Below are 17,145 nucleotides of genomic sequence, written 5' to 3' on the forward strand. Positions count from 1 at the left end.
GAATGCAGCAAAGCTCATTTGTTTATATCTGGCCTATGAGCGCTTTTGTGCTGCAACAGCAGAGTTGAATGTTGTGATGGAGACCATGTGACCCACAGAGAGCCTAAATTATTTACCATCTGGCACTTTACAGAAAATGTTTACTGACTCCTCCTCTATATCATGCTCTTGTTGTCATTGTTGTTATTAAATGTGGACATCACAGAAAGGAATGCTTTGGACATCTTTATAAAAATGAATACAAATCATCCATGTCAAAGTGTAGTTTCTACTTGTAGAAAATCTGATTTAATTTTTTAAAATTGAGTTGTGTACTAGTGGGAACTTTTTAGTATATTCTATTCAAGTGTGATCTTTTTTTCTTAACGATGAATTGGAAGAATAAGGTAATCTGGGCTTCCCTGGTGGCGCAGTGGTTGAGAGTCCGCCTGCCGATGCAGGGGACACGGGTTCGTGCCCCGGTCCGGGAAGATCCCACATGCCGCGGAGCGGCTGGACCCGTGAGCCATGGCCACTGGGCCTGCGCATCCGGAGCCTGTGCTCCGCAACGGGAGAGGCAACAACAGTGAGAGGCCCGCGTACCGCAAAAAAAAAAAAAAAAAGAATAAGGTAATCTGCCATTACATGAAGATAGGAGTGAAGAATAACCACAGTTCGCATTACACTGTGGTTTCCTCTTGTTAGTATTCAAAGTATATTCTTTCTAAACTACATCTGAAACAAGATGATGATATATCCTGTCAGGAGTTGGAGTTGCATTGTTGGGTAATGCATAGGAGTTTAAATGATCTGTGTGGACAGTGTGGCCCAGAGCTACAAGTCTCTTTGGAACTAATTACCTTCTTAAATCAAAGAGTCCTGAAGATCATCTGTGACCTCATATGAAAGAGATGCTGTGCTGATTTTACCTCAGGCTTCCTTGTTCACACAGACATAGAATGCTCGTGGTTCTGGTGACAGTATTTTTGTCTTTGGTGTAAAGTTCATAGAAGGTGCCTCATATTCTTTTCCCTATCAAATATTTCTCTCTGGGAAGGAAAAATAAGCAAAAAGAAAAACAGCAACAAAAAATGAGTAAGACTAGTGAGAATAAGGCTAAAAAAAATACATGGGCAATATTTAAAAGACTCAGTATGGATCTGATTGAACTCAAGATTTAAAGTAAATCAGATGAGGAACTGAAGTAATATCTAGTGAAGAAGGAAGATGAGAAAGCTGGATTTTTCAAATATTTCTTAAACTACTAGGTCAGTATCTCTCAGATGCCTGCCTGTCAGCCAGCCCCCCCACCCCCACCCCGGTCTTCTTCCATCTCCTCCTCCTCTTCTCTGTTCCCTTCCCTGCTCCGCTCGCTCACTCTCTCCTGCCTTTATACCCTAGGAAACTCACCCTGTACATTATAGAACGTCCCTTTCCAAATACTACCCACTGAGCCCTCTCTTTTAACTGAGCTCTTCATAAGTCACTTCCTGAACTACTCTTTCCTAGTGACTTCCCATTATCATAAGGTCGAGCTTAACAGCTGGAAAAAAAATCTGGAAATCTTCTGACCACATAGAATATAGTTTCATGAGTATAAATATATGGTTACAGAAGAAAACTTTGGAAAATATAAAAAAGCAAGAGGAAGAAAATAAAAATTAGCTACAGTTTCCACTTTAGTGTATTCCCAGTTATCTCTGTATCTATTTAAAATTTGTAATTGTTCTCTACTTACAATTTTGTCCTGCTTTTCTCACATAACAATGTGAAAATGTATATTTCTCTTTGTAATTAAATAGTCTTCTGAAACCTGATTGTGGTCATCAAACAGCATGAACCATAATTTAATTAGCCTCCCATTAATTTTCATTTTTTTCCAGTTTTTCTGAATTATAAATAATGCTGCAGTGAACATCTTTGTGTGCTCACATCTCTGTTGATTCCCTAAGAATAAATGCATAGGAGTGTTACAGCTGCATAGAAGGATGGGTATCCTCATTATTAAGGCCATCACTACGTATTATTCTGCAGCCAACTTCTGAAGACTGTCAAAGGGACTTCTCCATCTCATGTTTAATGCTAACACTCAATCTGATGATGATTCATTTGCATTTTGCTTATTGTAATGTTTCCTCACTTGAAAGTCACTAAGTAGTTTGTTGCCCCTTGTCTCCGGGGAAACCTTGGTAAGTGAGAGGCCAGAAGATGGGGGAGTTTGAAAGAGATCCATCCTGGAAACAGCAGAGAGGCAGGGAGAAGGCTATAGATCTGATCCAAGCTAGAAATAAGTCACCCAGTTCCCACTGTGACTCTCAGGGAGTGCCCACATAACACATACTAGGTGCTTTGACAGGAGATTGTGGGAAAATGAAGCTCAAAACAACACTGCCCTCAGAGGTTCACAGCCCACAGAGTTGATGATGAACACACCTCTCAGCTCTGACTTCCATCTGCAAGAAAAGTCTTTTGGAGATGAAGTGTTCACATAGTCACTTCTTTAAAAGTATTTTTGCCTTGTTGAAAGTTGAGCTCTCTTCTTCCCCAGTTCGTTCACTTATCTAGCTAAGAACTACTATTATCTAAAAAACTTATTCTTGGAAGATATTTGAAAGAGCCCTTTTGTGCTGTGTGAGCCAAAACCTCTAAGTTGCCCTCCACCCGCCCCAGATAAACACATCACAATGCCACTGCTTTCAGCCTGCATCCATGTGCTGTAATAGTCCCAGCTCATCTTTTTTTAATAGGGGAACAGGGGAGTGTAGGTTTCTAGTCACACATTTACAGTAGTGGGGGAGGGGCTGCAGGATAAGAAGTGTGATCAGTTTTATTATTATTATTTATTGACATCTCAGAAGTTGTGGAAGGTTACTGACAGACCCCAACTTTATTCTCCTTGGGCTCACATTCAGGGACCCAGCTATCCTTTTGAAACATTCAGAGTTTTTAGCAGTTCCTCTTTAAAGAAATGCTATCATTCCATCCTTTGGGAAGGAATGAACAATGCCGCTTGTGTGTTCAAACCACTCGGAGCATTAATATACTGTTTCTTTAGAAGGATTTGCTTTCCAAAGTTGAACTTTTCAGAACTCAGAACACCTTATCACACTTTCACAAGCCTTCTCTCTGAAAATGGAAAAATAAAAGGGGGGAGAGCCTGTCAGGACTTGTGCCAGTTAAATCCGATCTCTCCGGGGATTTGTTTTTCTTCTGGCGTCAGATTAGATGTTCAAATCAAGCAGTGTTTGAGGGCTGCGAGGGAATGTCCATGGGATTCTTAGTGAGGCTAATCCCAAAGCAGCACATTCCAAGGGGCTAATCTGCCCAAATTCATTGCTTACTTGAAACGTCTCTTGGGGGAAGAGCCGGGCAAGTGACTTTTTTTCCAGTGGGCGGTCATAAGAGCATTATTAACGGGATGACCAGCCCCAGACACAGCAAAATGAAAGCAACAAGAGCCGCTCGTGGGACTGCCTTTGCCACCACCCAGAGTCAATGCTCAGGTAAAATGATTTCAGCTCATTTTCTTCTTGTTCAACTTCCCAATACTGGATCTGGGGATCTAGAGGAAGACCCAGGGAATGCCAGGGAGATGTTGAGGGAAAGCAAAAGGTAAAAATGAACACAGGCATTCAGTACCTTGGGGTCTTTGGTGTTTTGTTCTGATTAGGGCAGAGTGTACCTTTTAAACCTGAGAGTCTCAAAATGAGGGATGTAGTAAAGTTTTGCTTTATTTGTTCCTATAAAGTTAGTGGACTCCTTTTTTTCTAATTTTGCAGTTACTGGACTGGATTGGTGTCCTGTTAAGTTGCCCTGCTAAAGGGTAGATTGCAGTAGCAGTTTCTGAGACTTTCTGTAGACAGATTTAATACATACTCTGTGTAAGTACTTGTAAATCATTGTTGCACGGAGAAGGTCTTAATTCTGTAGCTAATGGGGAGTGGGTGGTAAGAAGAGTCAAAGAAGTTTGAGAGACTAATGTTTGTAGCAGAGTCTTTGTGAAAAAGAGTTGAAACCTGCTTAAATGAAACAATATTTTTTTCTTTTTTCAGTTCCAATTATTTTGATGCTTTATTGACTGTATATTTGACTTTCAAAATTCATACGTACTTTATTCTTTGAGAGTTATTATACTTTTCTTGAAATGTGAATGTCCTCATTTTTGTTTTGAATAAGATGTCCTTTAATTATTAGCCTTTGAAAAACAGTTCCCTATTACACATCACACATGACTGATAATGCAGAAAGACAAGAAAGAAAATAGCCCTTCACAAACTCAGTCATGGTGATGTGACTGTTCTACCTTTAGAAAAGTGATTTTCTAAGAGCTGATAGAAGCCACCTTTTCTAAGAGTACATGAACCCTCCAAAGCATGTTTAGAAAGAAGAGATTTTAAGGCATGCTGCTGAAGTTTTGCGTTAGAAGAGAATTAAAGGGTCAGCTAGAAATATGGCATGTCAAAACTGTTTCATTCTTTCTAACAATAAGGTTAGCCATTCTGTGCTAACTTAGCTGGATGTTGCAACCAAGTATAAAGCTTCACACAGAGTAGTTCAAAGCCTTTGAACAAAAGAAAAGGGAATTAGTTTAGGGAACAAGTTAAATCATGATTATACATCAAATATGCCTTCTCCAAGAAAATGATTTTAAAAATCTAATATCCATCCACACTGAAGACTGAATAAAAGCACAATAAAGCAAAGCCCACAATAAATCATAGTAAATTGTGCATGATATTTGGTAGAATTCCTAATTCATGTGCTATACGTGCACTCTTCCTGTTATATATTATGCTTTTCTTCTCAAAAAGAGAATCCAACTCAATTATGAATGATGGAAAGATTTTTTTACATTTTCCCCTCTCAAATTTTCTATGCTTTTGCAAGAGAAACTGTTAGTTTGCTAATAATAAGAAATAAAAACTGATCCTCAATCCCTTTGCTGACAGTGAGGTAGCTTTTCACCTTTGAGAAGGTAATTAAGTTGCTAAACTGCACATAAGTCAGATTACTTAAAGACTAACAAACAAGTTGGCAATCCATATGCAGTCATTCTTATTACACACCTTCCAGGGCCTTCCAAGTTGAAACCAGGATCCATGAGTGAGAGAAATAATGGAGGTGCCCTTGAAAAGTCTAATCTATTTGTTGCGGCCCCGAGATTCTCAAGTTGGGCGTCCTGTGTGATTACACTTCTTTGGGGTAGCCGTTATAATGATCCCCCCCACTTCTTTTACGTCTTTCTTATATTCTGATGTCTGCCTAATGTCCCACCTCTATCCTTGACCCCAAGGAGAGAGGAACAGAGAGCAGAGTGTTCATTACTCCACTTGTGGGGACTGGAAGGGGGAAATAAGGAGGGGAAAGGTGCAGGTATGAACTGGTTCCCAGACATGCCTCTAGAAGGCACTCCCAGGCAAGCCCAGATGGCACTGCCCAGATCTAGGGTATTTAATACCAGTAACACCTAATTTGGAGAGGCAGTTGAGTAGAGTGGGTAAGAGTGTGAACTCTGGAGTCAGACTGCTCACGTTCAAACTCTGTCTTCTAATCTGCTGCATCTCTGACTCAATTTTTTCATTGGTAAAATGGACATAATAGTAGTACTTCCCTCATGGGCTTCTTGTGTGGCTCCATGGAGATAATACGTATACAGCGCAATTCCAGGTACATGATGAACCCGTAATAAAGGTTAAGCATTGTTATTAACTACTGAGTGCCTACTATGTGCCAGGTGCTTTCTCTGAATCATTTGCTTTGATTAATACAACTCTCCAAAGTAGCTGTGGTACCCTCATGTTATAGAAAAAGCTCAGGAAAGTTAAGTAACTTTTCTGTATACCTCGTTTGTGGCCAGCCAGGCCTTCTGGGAGCATATCATCTCCAGTGCAAAGTGAAATCAATTTAGGTCAGATCTGCTACAGCAGTTTCATAGTAATATCATCTAACCCTTTATCTGAACTTGTAGTACCAGACCAACCTAGGACTGGTCCCTGTTCTTGAGATGAAAACTTGGTACCTAAATAATGATAACAACTCTGTGTCAGGCATTATGTTTGTGCCCATTTTATAGGTGAGGAAAACCAAGGATCAGAGAAATTATACGACTTTGTCCGAGCTGCAGAATCCCATTCACGACAACATTTTCTAACTGCAAACGTCATTGTCTACACATGATACTGCCATTCCTGCTTTCTCTCAATGAGTATTGATCAGCACTCCCTGAAATTCCCAGATCGTGGGCCACAAAAAAAGGGAAAGTATGCTCTCCCTTTTCTGCTCCCCAAGGTGAAGGAAAAGTTGGTTTCAGATGTCCAGTGAGGAATATTTTTACCATCTATCTGCCAAGAGATGTTATCAAAGAAACTATTCAGTTTCTAGGAAAAATCACAGCCTATGAATAGTTTAACTTACAGCCTTTTTACGAAGATAAAGACTGGTTATCTATGCTGCTAAGCTCATTTCTGCTGCAAAGATGAACCCACTAGTTTTTCATATGTATTTGAGAAGAAAAATCTTTAAGAATAGACACTGGGGCTTTTTCCATGCCCAGATGACAAATGACTGCAAATGTTAGTTTTGTGGTTTGAGGGTGCAGAGGGCCACCTGGACCCAGGGATCTCTGTGGCAGGGTGGGTGCTCCTTTTCACTTGGACGATGTTTATACACTCAGAAATTATGCAACCTGATTGTAACCATGACTGAAACAGGATGCAGGTCCTTTGTATCCCTCAAGCATCCCCCGCGTTGCTACTTTTAAAATGTGCTTTGTCATGAATATAAGACAACTACTTCCTTCTGTGCTACATGCTTGCGTAGACTCCACTGTGAGAGAGGAGGCAGGTGCAATATTAAGGGGTTGAGGGCAAACCAGACCTTAGCACAACTTATACAGACATTTGGGTCCCTGGCAGAGTCAATATCAATTACAGCCAACAAGCAGGGGCTTGTAACAGTTAACACTGGTCACTGGGACAGGCCAGGTAAACAGCTTAGTTGCACTTTGGTCCTGTATATTTTAAAAGTAGGAATTTGGTCCTGATGCTGGGTTAGAGAGAAGACGATACCTTGTAGACATAACATTACATGTTACTCTAGCAACTTCTGTCTTAAACACGTGCTTAGAGAAGGAATCTTCTGAGTAGCTTACTGGATTTCGTAGGAGGCTCCTCTACTGTTTCAAATCCTGCTAAAAAAAGGGGTTAAGGGATGAAGGATGGACACTGCTTTGGAACAAAGATAGTACAGTTTGTTGAAACTTCCTTTATCCTTCTGGGAGCCCAATCTCAGTGGCCAGGCTTCTGGGTGGACAGTCCCAACAGTGTTCATTCTAAGAAGCCATGTTTGCTATGCTGAAAGGCATGTCGGTTGCCAAAAAATGTGGTATCTTCCTTCCAAAGGCATTACCTGTGAAATTTTGGACTGTGATGAAGACATTTATCTTCCTATGTTTCCATTTCCTTTCTTCCCCTCCATATTCAAGCATTGCTAATTTGGATTTTAGTAAAAGCATGGTGATGGTTTAGGGCTCAAATTATGTAATTTCCTCACTGTTTTTCTCTCTTTCTATAAGGAAAATATAATGGAAGTGTCAGCCATGAAAACCATATGCTTATTTAGATATATTTCTTCCTACCACTGAATACTTGTTAACTAAAGGGTTATAAACATCCTGCTCTATGGCTTTCATTTTCTCTGTAAATAGCATTGTTTTTCTGTTCTTCAAAAGTCACTATGAACTTGTATATAGTTTCATTACTAACATTTTTTATTATGGTCATTTCCTTTAACTCTCATATTATAATGTTAAATAACCTAACCAGCAGATTCTGGTAATAATTGATTTTGTTATATGCAGTGTTTATGTGTGAAGTAACCACAATTTCAATTCAGTTTATGATACACTAGTCTCTTAAGTGATTATGAAATTTTGCTTTCTAGTCAAAAATGCTTAAAGGTTGTGTTCACCTTTCTTCTTCTTTTTTTGTTGTTTTTTTTCAGGCTCAGAAGTCCTGGATAGAAAGAGCGTTTTATAAAAGAGAATGTGTTCACATCATACCCAGCACCAAAGACCCCCATAGGTAATCTTGCTGTCTCTATAATGTAGCAAGAACTTGAAGTAGCAATTATGGGAACAAAAATATGATAGCAGTCACTATCCATTGCAAGAGAACAGATGTTAAAAGATCATTTTTTAATTGTTGCTGGACATCTTTGAAGCAATCTCATATGTACACACCATGTAATATGCCATGCCTGCAGTTAATTGTCTGAGAGCCTGTACAAAATAAAAGCTACACCATAGGGAAGGGAATTCATCACTGTCTATAGGAATGGGATATATATATATATATATATATATAAAAAAAATAAATGAATGGGATATATATATATATCTATACACATATACATATATATATATTTAGTGTGGTTACTGGTTTTCCCTTTCCAGCATTTCATCAAAATGCTTACTTTTTACCAAAATGTTCTGCTGCAGTGAAAAAGAGACTTTTAAAGGAAATACTCGTAGCAGATTAGTAATTAGACTGCAGACCTTCAGATTTCTATCCAATCACTGGATAGATTTCTATCCAATATTCTACTTACCTTCCTGAAGATCAACAGTATATAAGGTGGAAAGCATTTGGGATAAAGTAACATATGAATGTCTGGAAATGCCCTTATGAAAAGGCAGTATAATGGAGTAGTTTAAAGTATAGACTCTGGAATCTATAGACCAGCTGTATAACCTTGAACAAATTACCTAACCTTCAAAACTATAATATTTTACTCATAAAATGAATGTCACATTGTTAGTATTTAATAAATGATAGCTCTGTATCAGTATTATTGCTAATAGTCATAACAGTGCTAGTAGTAAAGTATGAAGGACATTTTCATGATATGAGGGGCGAATTTTGTTTTCAAATACCTTGTGAATAATTTTTTCATTGTTTCTTCAGCAACACTTCAGCTGCAGATCTTCATTCTCAGAATTGGATATATGACAGAGAGTGTCAATTGGGAAAAGACAAGTTAGGTTGTGACTCACATATGATTGAGAGTCCTTATTTAAATGTACCTGTTAAAATTCTTCCCTCAAAGCTGTTCAGTGTCCTTCGTGCAAGATTTGATAGATGGGAGGAGTGAGAAGTAGAAAAATCTACATGGCATTCGTTCTTTTCGTTCCAATCCTGAACAATGTGGCAGGTGTGAAAGGTGGTAGGTGCAGAAGGATGGGAGGCATGTTACAGCCTATACAGCTAGAGGAAAATGTGGAGGAGCCAGAAAAGAAAAGAAATGTATGTCAAGTAAATCCCGAGTTCACCATTTGCCAGGTATGGCCACATGGTTTCCACCTGAAAACTGACTCGCTGGCTTGCTACGGTTTGTAGGTTTCTCCAGCAGGTTGCCTTCAGTGTGTATTACAGTTGTCACTAATACAAGGGGTTCACTTTGACCTCTTATGTTATAGGTGTTGCTGCGGGCGTTTAATAGGCCAGCATGTCGGCCTCACTCCCAGTATCTCAGTTCTTCAGAATGAGAAAAATGAAAGTCGCCTCTCCCGAAATGACATCCAGTCTGAGAAGTGGTCCATCAGCAAGCACACTCAACTCAGCCCCACAGATGCTTTTGGGACCATTGAGTTCCAAGGAGGCGGCCATTCCAACAAAGCCATGGTAATCAGAAACCATTCAGTCACTTCTCAAATTCTATCTCAAGTCCTGCAAAGGAATGGTGAAGAGCTGGAGATTTAGTCTTTGGGCCGAATCCCAGCTTTGCCAGTCCCTGGCTGGGTGACCTGCTCTAACTGCATTGCTCCTGTGCCTCTCTGCTCTTCCTCTGTCAAATGGGGCAAACCTTCCTCTCAGGATTTTTGAAATGATTAGTGTGAGATCAGACACAGTGACTCTTGTTTTTAATAATAATAACAAGTAGCTATCTACAGTTATCCACTGTTCATTATTTTATTTTCTGGGTCTCATCCATTGAGACATGTTTTTCTAACTCCTTTGGTAAAAAATATCTTAACTTTAGGTCTCTGTTTCATTCTGTTCGTAACTAGCATTTCTCTCAATTCAAGGTAGAAATTATCATCTCAGACTATTTCCTTCCCTGTTCTAACAGAGATCTTGTCATCCAAATTGAGTGCTTTTTCTTCAAGCAGCTGCGTTCAATAATGTTCTCAATAGAACAGCTCCATATGAAAAGCATTTTTTTTTTTTTGGAAAGGAGACATTAGGAAGTATACAAATTTTACTTCTAAGAGTTGTTGCTTCTAAATTTTTTTTTTTTTTTTTTTTTTTTTTGCGGTACGCAGGCCTCTCACTGCTGTGGCCTCTCCCACTGCGGAGCACAGGCTCTGGACGCGCAGGCTCAGCGGCCATGGCTCACGGGCCCAGCCGCTCCGTGGCATGTGGGATCTTCCCGGACCGGGGCACAAACCTGTGTCCCCTGCATTGGCAGGTGGACTCTCAACCACTGTGCCACCAGGGAAGCCCTGTTGCTTCTAAATTTTAGCTTTCATCATGGACCTCTCCCTACTTGGCTGACAGATTTTGCCAGGAGGAAAGTCTACCATGTGTTTTTGGAAATTCTAGAAATGCTGTATTCCAACAAGCTTGCTTCTAACTTTTGAGAGAGAGAGAGTTAGTTGAGGGTGGAGCAGTTGGAGATGACTGTTCTCAGGCATGCCATGGAGCTTTCTGAGTTTGGAGAGGAAATTTTTCTTAGAGAAGCATACTGCAAAATGCAGGGGAAGTCACTTCACACCAGTTACAGTCTAAAAATGTGCAATAAAGCCACCTCTCTTGTCTCTTTCCTCTTCTCTCCCCTTTCCCCCATCCCCCCCCTTCCCACTGCAGTATTTTCTTCACCAAGAATAGCTGACCAAGCTATTCTCACAGTTCTTCCCTAAGAAAATTAATTCTGAGCAATATACTGAAAAGGAGGATGCTATGTGCAACCCCCAGAAAGGCCTGGGGAAAACAAAGAAAGGGTTAGGTAGTCTTGACCTGGACAGAACCAAGGGAAATGAAGATTTGGTAACTTCCTCATCCACTTAAGAGTTGGATATGCCCACACAAGATCCTTAAGGGTTCCCAATTCAATACAGTCCCCATTCACAGTATGAGATTGAACCATATGCAGTGTGGATCCTCTGGAACCGTGCATTAATTAAAAGTCACGAAAGTTCTCCCTATAAGAAAAGTGCTGCAGATGAAGAAGTGGTTTAGTGGTCAATAATCATTATAGAGTAGTATACCCAGTGACTTCATAGGGTGCTTAAATGATGCCTGTAAGCATGGTGCCACAAGCCCATTTTAGCCATTATTTCCTTCATTAATATGCAGTGTCTGTCAAATATAGAGCATAAATTTGGTCTTAAGTAGAGCATTCCTCCAAAGTCATCACCTAGGGAGATTCTAATTACCGTGATGCACGAGTGCACAGAACAAGTTTTGGGGACTGCTTTCAGACAATTTATAGATCATGAGAGAAAAGCACTCTGTATTTTCTTCAAATGATGTTTTTGATCAGAAGTTAATCCCGAGTACCTAAAATTCAAAAAACTTAGGGCTTTGTCACAAACGGCTTCTGCTAGTTTTTAAAAATCAGGTCTGTTCTCAGAAGATAAAGTTTTCCACCACTAAAAATTCTGAAAGAATGGAGTACTAGTTTGGAAGTGAAGAATGTGGGTTTTGGATGCAGACAGTCTAAGATTATCCCAGAACCATCATATATTTGCTGTGTGACATGAGAAACATCAATTAAATTCTCTGGGCCTCAGTAATTTATTGTTATCTAGGAATAATAATACTACCATTATAAATGTTAAATAGATGGCATATGTAAGTCATCTGACACAGTGCCAGGACACATAATAGATGTAAAATTAATTTTAACTGCTATTTGTACTACTATCATCATTATTGTTTGCTTCAGGCTTTGAAAATTTTTAAAAATATTTTGATTAATACTCTGAAGGACATACATTTGGGTGCATATCTTGGTATATTATTTTAGAAAGTCAAGTCATAATTTTTCAGTTAACCCTTTGAAATAATTCAAGAGGGGCTTCCCTGGTGGCACAGTGGTTGAGAATCTGCCTGCCAATGCAGGGGACACGGGTTCGAGCCCTAGTCTGGGAAGATCCCACATGCCACGGAGCAACTAGGCCCGTGAGCCACAACTACTGAGCCTGCGCGTCTGGAGCCTGTGCTCCACAACAAGAGAGGCCGCGATAGTGAGAGGCCCACGCACCACGATGAAGAGTGGCCCCCGCTTGCCACAACTAGAGAAAGACCTTGCACAGAAACAAAGACCCAGCACAGCCAAAAATAAATAAATAAATAATAAAAATAAAGGAATTCCTTAAAAAAATTTTAAAAATAATAATAATAATAATTCAAGAAGTTCTGATTTCTTCACCTAGTTCTTAAGCCCCGAATCTGAAGCCACATTGCTTTGTTTATAGTCTGGCCTGTCACTTACTGGTTTAAAATCTGGCCCAGTTTATTTAACTTCCCAGTGCCTTAGTTTACTCATCTGCAAAATGAGGATAGTAATTCCTGCTTTATAGGGCTGTAGCAAGGATTAAGTGAGTCAATATATATTAAGTGCTTAGAAGAGTACCTGGTGTTAAAGCTAAATTAATGTTTGCTATGTTATCACTTCCACTAAGTGTTCACTTACTATACTTACAGGAGAGGCTTTGCAATCAATTAAAATAAAATGCATAATCTTGAAGTCATATAGAACTGTGTCTAAACACTCACTCTCTCCGCCAGTTAAAAAGTCTTGGTTAGGGCTTCCCCAGTGGCGCAGTGGTTGAGAGTCCGCCTGCCAATGCAGGGGACACGGGTTCGTGCCCTGGTCCAGGAAGATCCCACATGCCACGGAGCAGCTGGGCCCGTGAGCCATGGCTGCTGAGCCTGCGTGTCCGGAGCCTGTGCTCTGCAACGGGAGAGGCCACAACAGTGAGAGACCCGTGTACCGCAAAAAAAAAGTCTTGGCTAAACCAATTAACTTAGCTGAGCCTCAAGATTTCTTATTTATAAAGTGGGCATGTCTTCCTTATGAGATGGTTACAAGGATTAGAGAGAATATAAAATCACCGGTATACAGCTAGTGCTCAATATATTTATGAAAATCATAGTAATGGCACAGTGAAGCAGCTTTGTTTACTTCCTAGGAATCCAAAGATACGTTAACATATTTCCACAGGAGTACCAGGCTGCATACACTGGTGTTAGTGACAGTCACTAATTGGAGGCTACCACTGTGGACACCAGTTCATCAGTGACTGGAGACATGTGGCTTGTAAACCACCACATTATACACTTTGACTTCTGCATTGAGTCAACCTCCTGTATCCACTTATTCTAGCAAAACAGAAAATGAGCTGTTACCTGGTATCCTCTCTACTTTACTCACTGTAGACTTCAAAAATTAGACAGCTACTGTAGGTGTGGCATTTGTGCCTTTTATGATGGACAAAGCCAAGATTCCTTCTCATTATACAATTTTCTTCTACCTGAAATTTTTCCCCTCCTAAAAATTTCTAGTGAATTTGAAATTTTTAAGAACCCTGGAGATTGAATCTCCAAATAAATTTACTAGAACATGTGTCCTTCAAAGTATCAATGAAGATACTTTTGCAACTGTTTTCAGGGTCTGTAGCAAATAATAATGACAGTCGCAATAATAATGGCAACTAAAACTTATTAAATATCTACTATGTGCCCAGCACTGTGCCAAGTACTTATCTGTGTTTGTATATTTCATGTTTATGACACTAGCATTATTATTCCTGCATGACAGAATAACATACTAAGACACAGAAAAGTTAAGTAATTTTCTCTATGTCACACAGCTACTATATGATATGTGTATATTATGGTATCTAACAGTAGAGGAAAAACTTGAAGAGACAGCTAGATCTTTCACTCTGTTCCAGAAGAGTGAACACATTAGGACATTGAACCTTGACAGCCCTCCCCAGGCCCCACATAGCTCTGTCCAGCCCAGAGCTGTCTGTTGACAGTCAGGTTAGGCAAGGTCAACTACATGATTTGTGGAGCCCAGTATAAAATGAAAATGTAGGCCCTCAGCAGGGGTAGGGAAATCTATGCCCCTTTCCCATGACTACAGCCCCAACCCGTCAATGGATTGCCATCTCCACACTGGGGGTGCTCAGTATCCAGTGGGGGAGGCTCCCCACAAAGTTGCCCACACCACCCACTGCGGCACTGCCAGGCCAAGGCAAGGACATCCTTACCCTGCCCTCCAGTGCTACAGGCCACATGCCCGACCCTGCCCCTGCCCCTGCCCTTGCCTGCACCCAGGTCCCAGCCAGAGATGGAGGGTAATGATGGAACACGGCCCTGTCAGCTGCCCCAGGCAGGGCTGGGGAGGGGAGGCTAGGCTGGCAGGGATACTAAAGGCAGGAGCGGGTATGAATGAAATCCCATTCTGGCGAGGCAGCAGGAGGTAGGACATGCGACTGTGATTGACGTGTGAGCCGAGGCTCCAGGCCCTCTGCACATGCCCCACTGTCCCATCAGCCTTCACTTCCAAAACACGGATTCAAGGGTAAATTTGTCAGGAATTTCAAGACAGCAAGTGCAGAACATTAAACCCTGAACACTGCCCTTCTGAGCAGTGTGGCTGGGCTGGTGGCACGACCATGAAGCTGGCACTGAGGCTAGGTCTCGCCTGCCCTAGGTGGTCTCAGAGCAGTCACTTCAAGGGGAAACCTTTGTTTCTGAGTCTTAACCTGCCAAATGAGGGCCACTTTTTCTTTTTTATTATAACCCAATATTTAACAAGTGGGAGTCCCCACTGTTCATCTAGGCACAATGAGCATTTTGTCCACTTTGGATACTTGGCCTTGAATTATTCCGATTCTCCTGTCTAGACAAAGGGGTGGAGTTATCCATAGGACAGATGACTTGTTTTATCAGGCAGGACAGTCATTTTGTGCCAACCTGTGCCTTCTTTACCTCTTGTTCTCTCCAACAAACCGACATGCAGTTCATCAAAGGGAAAAATCAGCAACTACTGTCTGTTAAAGAGTGCCAGTCTTTAGATGGGGAAGCCATGGTTAAATATTCACCAAGACTGAAGTGAAACAGGTCAACTAACTTAATATGTCTTTGGTCCCCTTCTCCTGACAAGAATATTTGAAAGTTGAAATGATTTTTAACAAAGTGGTCAAAAAATTCTAGAGGGCAGATTAACTTTGACCTTCATTAATTTTTTAAAAAATAAGATATAACATTAACTTTTCCCCTCAAGACAGCCCAAAATAAAGCACTTAGGTCTTCAAAATGCCGATGTGATCTGGACACAATTTGAGGCAGAATCTGCCATAGTTTGGTAGAAGATACAGTTGGAGAAAAGGGACTCATTATTAAAATGTGGTGGGCTATGTGAGAACCATATCTCACATATGTATCTCTGTTACCACATAGACAGTACAGCATGATGTCACAGGACTTTGATCACCAACAACCCTTGAGGGATCAATGCAGTGGTTCTCTACTTGGAGGTTCACAGTAACCTGTGGGGCTACTGCCAATGCCCATGCCCAGGAGTCATTCCCAGAGAGTCTTCTTCATTGGTCTGATATAGAACCTGGACATCCAAAGTGTTTTATTTATTTATTTTATTTATTTATTTTTGACTGCATTGGGTCTTTGTTGTTGTGTGCAGGTTTTCTCTAGTTGCGGTGAACAGGGGCTACTGTTCTTTGCGGTGCGCGGGCTTCTCATTGCGGTGGCTTCTCTTGTTGCAGAGCACAGGCTCTAGGTGCACAGGCTTCAGTAGTTGTGGCCTGCGGCCTCAGTAGTTATAGCTCACAGGCTCTAGAGCACAGGCTCAGTAGTTGTGGTGCACAGGATTAGTTGCTCCGTGGCATGTGGGATCTTCCCAGACCAGGGCTGGAACCCGTGTCCCCTGCATTGGCAGGCAGATGCTTAAGCACTGCACCACCAGGGAAGTCCCCAAAGTGTTTTAAAAGTTAACCCAGTTAATCTACTGTTCAGCCAGGCTTAAAAAATACTGAATAATCCTAATCTCTCTACCTATTTTATAGATGAGGCAACTCAAGCCCAGAGAGGTTAAATTATTTTCTGAGAGTCACCCAATTATTTGACAAAGATAGTTCTCAAACTCAGGATCCTTAGCACTTTCCATCAGTTCTGTTTCTTCTCTGTCATGTATTCCTGGTGCAGCTTATAATAGATGTTTTGAAAGGAAGCTAATTACTATTATGTTTCTAACTCTTTATAAGGGTTTTGAAAACTTTCTAATAGAATTATAAAATCACTAGTATTTGATGAGGTTAATTACACTCAAAAGCTGTAAGCAGGAAGAGCTCTCTGTAAAATTATATCCTAGGTTAATGGAGCAATTTTCTGAGCCCTTCCCAGGACTCTGTGGTATTCTGTCCTCAGTTCTCAGACTTGACAAACCCCAGCGAGATAGCAGTGAAACCAGCGTCTCTCACACTTTACGGAGAAAGAAGTTGTGACACAGAACAGAGACATTCAGAGTTGACAGTAAGTGAAGGATTCTTTCCTCTCTCTTCTCTATACCAAGCCACATCTTACCAAAAAAGTCATGCCCCCCAAATCCATTCCTGGGCTGTTAAACAACCTGGCAGTTCATGCAGATGCCTTATAAAAACCAGAACATGAGGACCAAGGAAGAAGGTACTAAGACACTAAAGCTCTGGTTTAGGCATTTTCTTACTAGACTGGGTTCCAGGTAACTTTTAAAGCTGACTGAGAGAGCAATACCAAAATGGCCCAACAGCAGACATTGTTGGGTCCTTTCTCAAAGACTCTTCTTTATCTGGGGCTGAGTCTATTAAATTATTTAGAAAAGTAAGCAGTGCTGGACTTAATTAGACAGACTCTTATTTGCTTACTAATCATCTCTTCCAGTTAATGCTGAGCTGACTTATAGACCAGGTAAGTATAACCTAATTAAGGACTTGTATTTAAACTTCTCAAGTCACCCACATAATTCTCTTTGGGTTTTCCCTTGCTGTTTACTCAGCTTATTAGATCAGGTTGAGCCCCTTATTACAGTTTTTGTATAACTTAGAGAATTACCCCTGTGCTTCATTTTCACACTTAGAGCTGTAACTGTTGATTG

At 40.7% G+C, this 17,145-nt stretch overlaps 1 protein-coding gene across 21 annotated transcripts in view; it reads left to right on the top strand.

Moving 5' to 3' along the window:
- The window catches only part of TRPM3 (transient receptor potential cation channel subfamily M member 3), a gene marked incomplete at its 5' end in the record, with an annotated part of 803,286 nt that overhangs the window by 532,897 nt on the left and 253,244 nt on the right, over window positions 1-17,145 (top strand). For all 21 annotated transcript variants that reach the window (XM_082843093.1, XM_082843094.1, XM_082843098.1 and 18 more), the window contains 2 exons: window positions 7,981-8,060; window positions 9,455-9,659. In XM_082843093.1, the coding sequence (XP_082699219.1) occupies window positions 7,981-8,060; window positions 9,455-9,659 (285 nt within the window). The remainder of the gene's footprint in view (window positions 1-7,980; window positions 8,061-9,454; window positions 9,660-17,145) is intronic.

This window comes from Leucopleurus acutus, assembly GCF_964270905.1.
Source record: "Leucopleurus acutus genome assembly, chromosome: 7".
NCBI classification, from domain to species: Eukaryota; Metazoa; Chordata; class Mammalia; order Artiodactyla; family Delphinidae; genus Leucopleurus; species Leucopleurus acutus.